Here is a 9,344-nt window from a genome sequence, read left to right on the forward strand (position 1 = left end):
GGGGCAGGGGTACAGGTCGATTGGGGGTGGGGCAAAGGGGCGATGTTAGTAGAGCCGTGAAAATGGGGGGGCGAGGCAGCTGAGCGAGGTGAGATCAATGGATGTGAAAAGGGCAGAGGCAAGACGTGCTGATCGGAGGCGCTCAAAAGGGATAGACAGGGTGTGGCGCGTAGCGGAGCTGAGGCAGCATGGGGGGGGGAGCATCAGGTAGGGTCCTAGGGTGCCTCACCCGAGGTAGGGCAGAAGGGAGTAGGAGGCGCGGCGGCGCTCGCGCTGCACCAGCACGCGCTCCTGCATTCGCGGGGGAGGGGCGGGAGGCGGGGCGTCAAGGCCTTGAGTCAGAGCTCAGCGCCCCGACATTGGTGCAGCGGGAGGTGTAAGCCTGGAAGGGTGGGGTGCCCCCGCCTTTGGGAACTGCTATGTTGCTGCGAGGAGAAGTTGGCGGAGGCGAGTCCGGCCACAGCAGGCGCGCCACAGCCGAAGATGCCGTTTGGGTTGCTTGAAGTAGAGGGAAACGCGTGCGCTTTATGACCAGCGGGCTGCAGCGGACCCTGGGAACCCCCATGTTCCACTGCTGGGGCCGAAAGCTGCCACTCCCCCCAAAACAAACCGGCCCTCCCCTCCCCTCGCACCGTGGGGAAAACGCCCAGTGTCTTGATCAGGGACGACATGGCCGTGTTGATGGCCGACACCTGCAGGGGGGTGAGGGGGCGGGGCGGGACGAGGGTGCGTGGGGGGTGCTGAGGCATGATCGACGTGCGGGAGCAAGAGGATGGCAAAAAGGAGTTGCTGGGGTGAACCTGCACTTGAGCTGCCTGCGCCTCGCGCAGACCAAAAGATCAATGCTGAACAGCATGCGCATGCTTCAAGACGCAACACAACGCATGCGTCTCAGCTCCTTTACATGCCACCACACCCCCGCCCCCTCATGCACACTCAAGGCTCGCACACACATGCGCGCACGCACGCACATACCTCCCAAAACACACACGTTGACACCAAACGCGCACCCCCTCACCTGCAGCAGCCCCAGCCTGTCCTGTATGCTCGACTGGCTGCGCCCCATCCTGAAGTAAATCGCCCCAAACACGATGGCGCTACTCAGGTTGCTCATCAGCCGCGCCACGGCCGTGGCCTTGTCGCGCGTCACCTGCCGCCAGCTGCGGCGGAACAGCAGGCCGAACTGCCTGCGCGGGCGGGTGCAAGGGGTTCAGACTATTGACATGCTGCAAGTCTGGACGCCGGACAGAAGTCCCCACGCAGTGCACAACTCTGGTAGTGCTGCGCCCGAATCCAGCGCCTGGCACAGACGTGGAGCTTGTCGCAAGCCCGTCACGGCCTGGCGGGCCATGCAAAGCGCCCAGCCACCCCAGCCAGGCGGGTGGTCACCGCCGGCGAGCCCCACGCACTTGTACCACTTCCCCCGCGGCTTCTGCGGCGCCGGCACGAGGTCACTGGTGCTGCCGGCCTGGGTCCCCCCCTGGCCCGACGCCCCGCGCTGCTGCCACGCGTCAACCAGACCCTGTAGGAGAGGGCGTGACACGTGCAGAGGGTGAGAGACGACAAGACAGGGGAACTGCGACAGGAAAGGGTCTGCATTGTGTTGAAAGTGCGTCGTACGGGGTGCCTGCGAATGATGGCAATCTGCACGGTGAGGATGGAAGCCTGCGAAAGAGGGCGCCTTCTGGGTGGGGCTCTATCTGCAGGGATTCTGGTCCTCAATATGGGCAGTGCATGGATCAAGAGTGCGAGAAACGGGGGCCGCCAAGCAGCGCACCTTCACGCGCTTGCGGGTGTCTGCCTCGGTCTCTGGCGATGAGTAATCGATGGCGATGAGGTCGGCCAGGAAGTCTGGGGGGCACACGGATTTGTGATGAGTCAAGGTGGGGTGGCAGGTTAGATTACAGGTTGAGCGCAGGGTGCCAGGGTCGGCACTCGCACGCATCATGCAACGCGGCGCTGCGTTGTGGGGGAAAACGGTCACTTTGACACGAGACAAGATGTGGCTGCATTTGCCTGTCCTTCTGCCCTCACAAACTCTCCGCACAGCATGCTAGTACCCGCATCTGCAACAACGCCCAGAGCAGCAACGCCAAAAGCAGGGGTCGTAGCCGTCGCCGCCGATTTGCACGCGGCCCGCGCCTGCACCTGCCGGGTTGTAGTGCTCTGGGCAGGCGTGCCCCAGCGCCGCAAAGTGGTCGAGCACCTTGTCCGCCGGCCCGTGGTACGCGACCGCGCCCTCCGCGAGCAGCAGCAGGTCGTCGAACAGCGCGAATATGCTGCTGCGGGGCTGGTGGATGGAGGCGACGACGGTGTGGCCGGTGGCGGCGAGGTGCTTGAGGGTGGACATGACCTGTGTGAGACAGGCGGGTGAGGGGGTTAAGAGCGGAAGTCAGGTTTGCAAGTGATCATGCAAACTACCCAGGCACTTGATCACTTCTTTATTGCAATGATGCAAGCCAGCAACCATGTAGGACAGCCCAGGTCTGCACGAAAGGGGTGTGATCTGGTCCGAGATCACATCAGATCTGATTTGACGCAATCTGGCAGAACGGGCTTCACCTGCTCTGACATGAAGGCGTCGAGGCCGGTGGTGGGCTCGTCCAGGAACATCACACTCGGGGCGCTGCGCTCACGTGTTGGCGTGCGGGGCGGAGGCAAGGGAGGACCGCCGCATGACAATGGAAGGGCTACAGCGAGCGCAAGCATGTCAACTGACAGGGTGCCGTGCAACGCAATGCAAAACATCAGATCTCACAGTGGTTCGCCTACGTGCCATCATCGCGCTGCACGCCTCCTCTTGAATCACTCCTCACTGCTCCGTCCACCCGACTGTTGGGCTGCCTGCTGCGGTCCGACACACCTGATGAGCTCGCAGCCGATCGCGAGGCGCTTCTTCTCGCCGCCTGACAGGCCCCTGACCTTCTCATTGCCCACACGTGAGTCCACCACCTGGGGCGAGGGGGGAAAAGGATGGGGGAACGTGCTGATGTGTGGTGTAAGTCAGCAGTGCCGCCAGGCGCGTCGGAAGCCGGAAGAGTGGTACCAAGGACAAACGAGAGCATGGATCTGCACCTACTTATGAATAAAATTCAAACTCATAGACTCCATCTGATTGCCGGGTGGCGCCATCAACCATCATACCCCCGTGCTGTGAACGCTCACACGCACACGTACACGCACATGCACACGCACAAAATAACGTTTGCGCGAACACGCCACTCAAACCCTCGATGACTCACACCTTGGCCAGCCCCAGCAGGCTGATGAGCTGTGAGATGTACTCGTCGCGCTTCTCGGCGCCCTGTCCAAGGGGGCGAGCGCGGAGAGGGGAGGGGAGGGCGGGTTTACTGCCCACCCTCCAACGGGCCAGCTGCGAAGCGATGAGATGATCGCGGGAGTGCCACCACAAGCCACTTATGTGCTACTGGCGAGCCGAGGGCGGCCACCAAAAAGGGAGAGCGATATGCGAGGCCGCGGGAGCAAACGAGGTGAGGCGCGGGTGCGGTGTGTCGCTGCGGCGGCTCACGATGTAGTGGGGCAGCTGCAGCGCGGCCGCCGTGTTCAGGGTCTCGCGGACTGCAGGGTGAGGGCGGCATGAGTGCTATTCAGCGACACATATGTGACTGCACATGCACACGTGTGTTGCACGCACACGCACACACACGAACGCACACGCGCGCACGCGCCAGCACAGAGAAAGATGTGACAAGTACAGGCGCCCGGCCACATGCATGCTCACGCCCAACGCAATGCACACAAGCAGTCACCCCCGGCCTTGGGCCCACAAGCCCTCCACCCAAAAACACTGATATCGGCCCCCTGCCCCTGCCTCCCCACCAGTGAGCATGGAGTAGAACTGGTCCTGCTGCTCCACGTACGCCTGGCGGTGGTTGGCCGCCGTCGCCTCCTCGCCGTTGACCGTGATGCGGCCTGTTGGAAGGGGTGGGTCGTCAGAGGCGCTCCGAGCGTGGATCAAGCGGCCGCAAGCCGCAGGCGGGGGGAGACAGTCCGGGCAGTGCACGCGTGCGCAACCAGCCAAGCACAGACGGAGCACGTCGCACCCACCCTTCACCTTCCCGCCTGCCGCGGCCCCCCACGGGACACTGTACGCCCCGCCAAGCCCCACCCTGAAGCTGTGTCCAGCCCGCCCGCCCATACGCCTCACCTGACAGCCGGACCTTGGAGCTGGCGCCCACCTGCCCGGCCAGCATATTGAGCAGGGACGTCTTGCCGCTGCCGCTCGGGCCCCTGGACAGCACATGGCGGCAAGAGCATGGCGCCGCAAGAGGTCAGGGCATGCAGCGGGTGTGCCTCATGTTGACCAACTGGCGCACCAAGCGCGCCCGTTGCAGCACTTGGGAGTCGGTGATTTGCAAGGGCCCATCCTGCCTCATCATGTGGCACATTTTGCTGTCAAGGTACCCTCTAGGCAATGGCTGAAAGAGCCACATGCGCATGCCCGTGTGCGCATTGGCTGCAGCACCACACCAGCTTGCATTGCCGCGCAGTGCGGCTGCATGTCACCCTCACATGATTGCCAGCAGCCGGCCGGGCGCGGCGGAGCCCCGCACGCCCTTGAGGATCTGTTTCTTGTCACCGCCCTTAGTCGTGAGCTCGTAGCCCAGGTCTGACCACTCCAGCGTCACCGGGGGCACGTGGGTCGCATCGTACGCGGCCGTCTTGGGCCGCTTGCCGCCGGCCGCGTCGGCGCCGTTGGTTGCGGGGGCCGCGAGCAGGGCGGCCGCGGCGGCGACGTCGGCGTCGGCGTCTGAGTCGGCGCTGTCCCCGTTGCGGTTGCGGCGGTCCCGCAGGTGCTTGGCGAGCGCCCCTGGGGGTTCACGGGGAAAGGGGGCACAAGTGGATGCACACGACGAGGCGGTCAGAGGTCTCAAGGGGACAGCAGGTGCCCTGTGCACTCCCCTGTCAGCTTTGCGCAAGACAGGCAAGAGGTGTACGTTGAGGCACAAGTAAAAGCAGACGCTGATGCATGTGCGCAGTGCCCAAGTGCTGTCCGGTGGCATGGGTGCATGCATGCATGCACAGCCTGCCTGCGTCGTCCCCGGGTGCCGCTGCTGTTGCTCAACCCACAAACTCCTTACAGCAACTGGACCCCTGCTCGCCTGCGCCTTTGACGGCCGTGATGCCCGCCAGCAGTGGCAGGTTGCCGCGCGGCAAGAGCAGCACTGCCGATCCTGCCAGAAACTCAAGCTTTGACATGGCGGCGGTCCCAAGATTGCGCCTCTGAGGCGTGCGCTTTGCGCGTCCGCGACGCAATGTGCAGAGGTTGCAGCACGAGCAGCTGGTTTTAAACTTCAGATTTCAAGTCTGTTGCGTGTGAGTCGTCGCTCTGGCAATGGGTGATCCAGGCTGTGAGGTGCCAGGTGGCTATCGAGGGAGATCAAGATCACGAGGCAGTTGTGGGCGCGAATGCTGCGAATACTCCCGTCGACAGTCTAAGTAGGTGTGTCAGCGGCCGGATCTACACTGATCTCAAGTAACCAGACCAACGTGTCGTCACCCCCCGCACGTCACTTACCCTTTGCTCTGCCATTGACATTGCATGCTCCGATACTGAGTCTTGGATTGATCATGCGCTCTCGCCTGCCGGCCACGCGCAACCTGCCTGCAACGTGACCGCGTCATGCACCCTCTGGCACCCACCAAGAACTTGAGCACCGCACTAGCAGTGCGCCTTGGAAGTCGTGTTAGAGTTCCAAGTCCTCAGCGCAAATGCAATTTTACATGATATAAATGTGCATGTGGGTGTGTGGTGTTTGAGAATGAAGGACGTGATTGACTACGAGACAAGCATCAAAAGGCCTGCCTATGGCTTCAGTGGGGTGGAGTGGTCAAGCTGCCGGGGTTGCAGTTGACAGTGGCTTGCAGACTGTAAGAGGCAAGAGGACACATCATGCAATCCAGGGCGGCAAAGCACAGCCTGCACGCCACAGCAGCCAGCGCGCGATCCACTGCGCAGCACAATGGTCACCCGCAAAGCGCGCGCAGCGCGGCAATGTCAAGACCACAAAACCCGGCGCAGTCCAATGCGACGCCGGCCGCAGCAACTGCGGCAATGCTCTCGCCGTCGCAGCCCCCGTCGCCGCTGCTGAAGGCATCCAAGCCCCAACCGCCGCTGCCCGCCTCGCCTCCTGCATCTGTGCGTGGCACCGCTGTGCCGTCCGCCGCCCCTTTCTCCTCCGCGTGGCAGTCGCTCTTCATGCACTCGTCCGCTAGGAGCGCCCTCGGTGCAGGGACCCCCTCACCATTGCCTGTGCCACCAAACTCCTCGTGGCAGTCCGCGGCCGCCTCGTAGGCCTGCGGCGCATCCCAACCGGTTGATGTCGTCACCACCACCTCCCCGCCACTCCCCTGCTCATGGCCCTGCGTGGCGGCGACTTCATGGCCCACATCGCACGTGCCTGCCTCCTCGGCCGCCAAGCCCCACTCAGTGATGACCACTGGCTCCTCTGGTGACTTGACACTTGGCCAAAGCGCGGGGTCGCGCTGCTGCGACCCCCAAACCACAGGCGGCCCGCTGTGCGCCCCGTCCGCCGCTAGTGCGCTATGCAGCTGCACCATTGCGACCCTCCACAATGGGGCAGCGGCGAAGCCGGCAGTGGCAGCCTGAAGCTTCTTTCGGCTCCCGTCGCCGCTGTGCGCCGGTGGGGGCATGAGCAGCGCGCGCAGGCGCACGACAGCCTCCCGCCGAACGAGGCCGGCCGCGGGGAGGGCCGCAGCATCGGCAGGGCAGCGAGGCAAGGCGCCTGCGCCACGCGGCAAGAGGTGGCGCAGAGGATGCGGTGCGGCTTGAGAGGCAATCTGCAGTGATGGATGAGGCAACCACAGCAATGGGAAGTTGCCCTCCCCGCCACGCAGCCTGAACGGCCTCTTCTCTTGCTGCTTACCGAGGATGTCTGTCAGGCCTGGCATAGCCAGGCGGAAGCCCAGCAGCCCGGCACTCTCAGCAAAGGGCTCCATGGCGTCCAGTGGCAAGGCCTGGGTAGTTGGAGGGCAAGATGCTTGTGGTAAGTACTGTACAGCGGAGTTGGGTGGGGCGCGCCCGAGAACGACACATACCGCTGCTGGGGGGTGCCTTGAGCCAGCATGTCTATTCTGGTGACGGCATGCGGCGATGTGCAGGTCGCATGGCCCATGCTACGCTGGCATAGCGCTCTGATGCCTCCACGCACCAGGCGAGAGGGGTCGCTCACGGGCGGCGTGCAGAGTGAGGCGGCCGCAGCCGGGTCCGGAGAAGGTTGCATGAGACGCCTGCACTCAGCACTTTTCGTGGCACTGGAAATCTGCACCTCGCCGCTCGCTGCTTCCAGTGGCACGGGCGCCCTGGCATCATCCTCCACCTTCCTTTCCTGCCGCTGCCCCTCCTCCTCCTGCTGCTGCTGTTGCTGCTCCTGTGGCTGCTGCGGCGGGTGCCGCTCCTCACCATGCCCCCGTGCTGGGGACGCCGCACTTTTCGCCATGCAAGCCGCATGGGGGCTGCCGCGCGCTGCTGGCCAGTCGCAAGCTCCGCTGCTGCTGTCCTCCGTCAGCCGTCTCCCCATGTCTGCAACGTGCTGCACCTGCGCAAGCATGTCTGGCGGCTGCAGCCCCATGCTTCCCGCCCCAGCACATCCTGCTAATGGCACTGGTTCTGTGATTGAGGGCGGCATGCCCGCGGACGCCGTGGCAGGGAGAGCAATCGCGCGGGGCGTGGCGGCAGGGGCGGCCCTTCTGGGCTTCTTCAGGCCGGAGACGCTGCTGAAAGCGGAGGGGCTCTGCTGCTGGCAGCTGCTACCGGTCGCTGCAGGGCCCTCGGCCCCTGTCTTGGCCTCGGTCGCCGCGCATGCCTCGCGGGCCGCCGCGGGCTCAGCTGTGGGTGCACCTGGCGCCGGGCGCTTGGCAGGCGTGGCGCCGCATGAGGCGGCTGCCTGAGAGCGGAACGGTGCGCGGAGCCCGGGCTGTCGAAACGGGGCTCGTCCAGCGCCGCAGCTGGCGCCGCCGCCGACACCTGGAGTGGGAAGCTGTTGGGATCGCACGGCAGCCTCATTTGACGGCGCTGCAAGGGAGGGGGGCTTGAATTGGAGGCGGCCCATTGTCGTTTCCGCACACGAGATCGCCTGCCCTGCACAGTTTTCAAGTTGGCGCCGAAAGGCACCAGCGCTGCCCTTGTGTCACGATGAGTAGTGCGCGGCGTAGGGTACGGGGTTTATGCACTGAAAATATTGCATACATCATTGTTGTGGGTCTTGTAAAGCTGGTCCAGCTGCTCGAGAGGCACTCCGTCCCGGCAGGTGGTAGTTGCGCCATAAGCAGTTGTGATCAAATCATCACGTGCCTTGCAAATTTATCTGATGCTGGGTCTAGCCTACGGCAAGTGCATGTCACCGCGCGATTCCTGCATCCAAACCGGCCGCTTTTCCGCCCCTATCATTGCACAGACTATCAGCGATCGTCACTATTGTATGTACTATCGTCCGTGACATCGCTGGAGCCCTCGCAGTGCAACGAACGCAGCGATGCGGGGTGTAAACGCGGTTGCCACGCGCACGGCTAGGCCTAGCGGCGTGCACGTAGGCATCGCACGTTTGTCAGTCGCTCACAGGACGTTCCTGGGCTGTGCGGCGCAGGTGCGCACCGCAACGACGCTCGTGCGCCGTCGAACCACCTAGCGCCTCTAAGATGTGCTGCGGCAGACCTAGCCTACGCCCCAGACATGGCTATCCTTTTTCGCTTGGAGGCCTCTTATCAGGGCAAGCGCCCGCGTTGCACCGACACAACTCGCAGCACCCATGGCAGGCGGTGGCGGCCTGTGCTGCACCGCCGGTGGCCGCGTTCGCCGGTGACACCTCCGTCCCACAGGGCGCGCCGCCTGCCCCCGACGCGTCCAAGCAGCCGGCGCGGCCCACGCCCCCGCAGCACGCTCCCCTGCCCAAGGCCGGTCTGCCGGTGCGGCAGGCGCGGGCAGAGTCGCCTGCGCGCGACACGCGGCGCGACGTGTTGATCCCAATCAGGTGCGCGCCTCCCTGCGCCGCGCCCGGCCCGCTGCTCCGCCGCTGCCACCTACCTACCCTGCTTTTGGGTGACCCTTACAGTCCTTGCAACTCCAACGTGCGTTGCATCGCATCGCACTCGCAAACCCTCTCATCTCTCATCGCTGCCCACAACGCAGCGGCCCGCCATCCGACGCGCCGCCCGAGCTGCGGCGCATGCAGCACCCGGCGGACGCCGCAGACGTCGCGCCGACGTCAATCGTGGAGGTCGCCACGCCGCAGCAGCTTGCCATCGGCAAGCGCGAGGCGCGGGAGCAGGCCGTCGCCCTGGCGTGAGCGCCTGCTCGCCCCCCC

At 64.5% G+C, this 9,344-nt stretch overlaps 2 protein-coding genes across 2 annotated transcripts in view; one reads left to right on the forward strand and one right to left on the reverse strand.

The window, feature by feature from the left end:
* MNEG_1880 (hypothetical protein) overlaps nucleotides 1-6,582 on the reverse strand; it is a gene marked incomplete at both ends in the record, with an annotated part of 8,053 nt that extends 1,471 nt beyond the window's left edge. Inside the window, 14 exons of the mRNA XM_014049636.1 lie at nucleotides 230-291; nucleotides 633-692; nucleotides 1,019-1,187; nucleotides 1,410-1,522; nucleotides 1,778-1,851; nucleotides 2,149-2,353; nucleotides 2,563-2,626; nucleotides 2,864-2,952; nucleotides 3,245-3,304; nucleotides 3,530-3,579; nucleotides 3,841-3,933; nucleotides 4,169-4,251; nucleotides 4,534-4,831; nucleotides 6,267-6,582. Coding sequence (XP_013905090.1) covers nucleotides 230-291; nucleotides 633-692; nucleotides 1,019-1,187; nucleotides 1,410-1,522; nucleotides 1,778-1,851; nucleotides 2,149-2,353; nucleotides 2,563-2,626; nucleotides 2,864-2,952; nucleotides 3,245-3,304; nucleotides 3,530-3,579; nucleotides 3,841-3,933; nucleotides 4,169-4,251; nucleotides 4,534-4,831; nucleotides 6,267-6,582 — 1,736 coding nt within the window. The remainder of the gene's footprint in view (nucleotides 1-229; nucleotides 292-632; nucleotides 693-1,018; nucleotides 1,188-1,409; nucleotides 1,523-1,777; nucleotides 1,852-2,148; nucleotides 2,354-2,562; nucleotides 2,627-2,863; nucleotides 2,953-3,244; nucleotides 3,305-3,529; nucleotides 3,580-3,840; nucleotides 3,934-4,168; nucleotides 4,252-4,533; nucleotides 4,832-6,266) is intronic.
* Nucleotides 6,583-8,516: 1,934 nt separating this feature from the next.
* Nucleotides 8,517-9,326, forward strand: MNEG_1881 (hypothetical protein; the record flags this gene model as incomplete). Its single annotated transcript, XM_014049637.1, has 3 exons — nucleotides 8,517-8,627; nucleotides 8,860-9,011; nucleotides 9,170-9,326. 3 exons carry the CDS (start codon nucleotides 8,517-8,519, stop codon nucleotides 9,324-9,326), a joined length of 420 nt encoding a protein of 139 aa, XP_013905091.1.
* Between the last annotated feature and the right edge of the window lie 18 nt (nucleotides 9,327-9,344).

This window comes from Monoraphidium neglectum (genome assembly GCF_000611645.1).
Source record: "Monoraphidium neglectum strain SAG 48.87 unplaced genomic scaffold scaffold00199, whole genome shotgun sequence".
NCBI lineage: Eukaryota > Viridiplantae > Chlorophyta > Chlorophyceae > Sphaeropleales > Selenastraceae > Monoraphidium > Monoraphidium neglectum.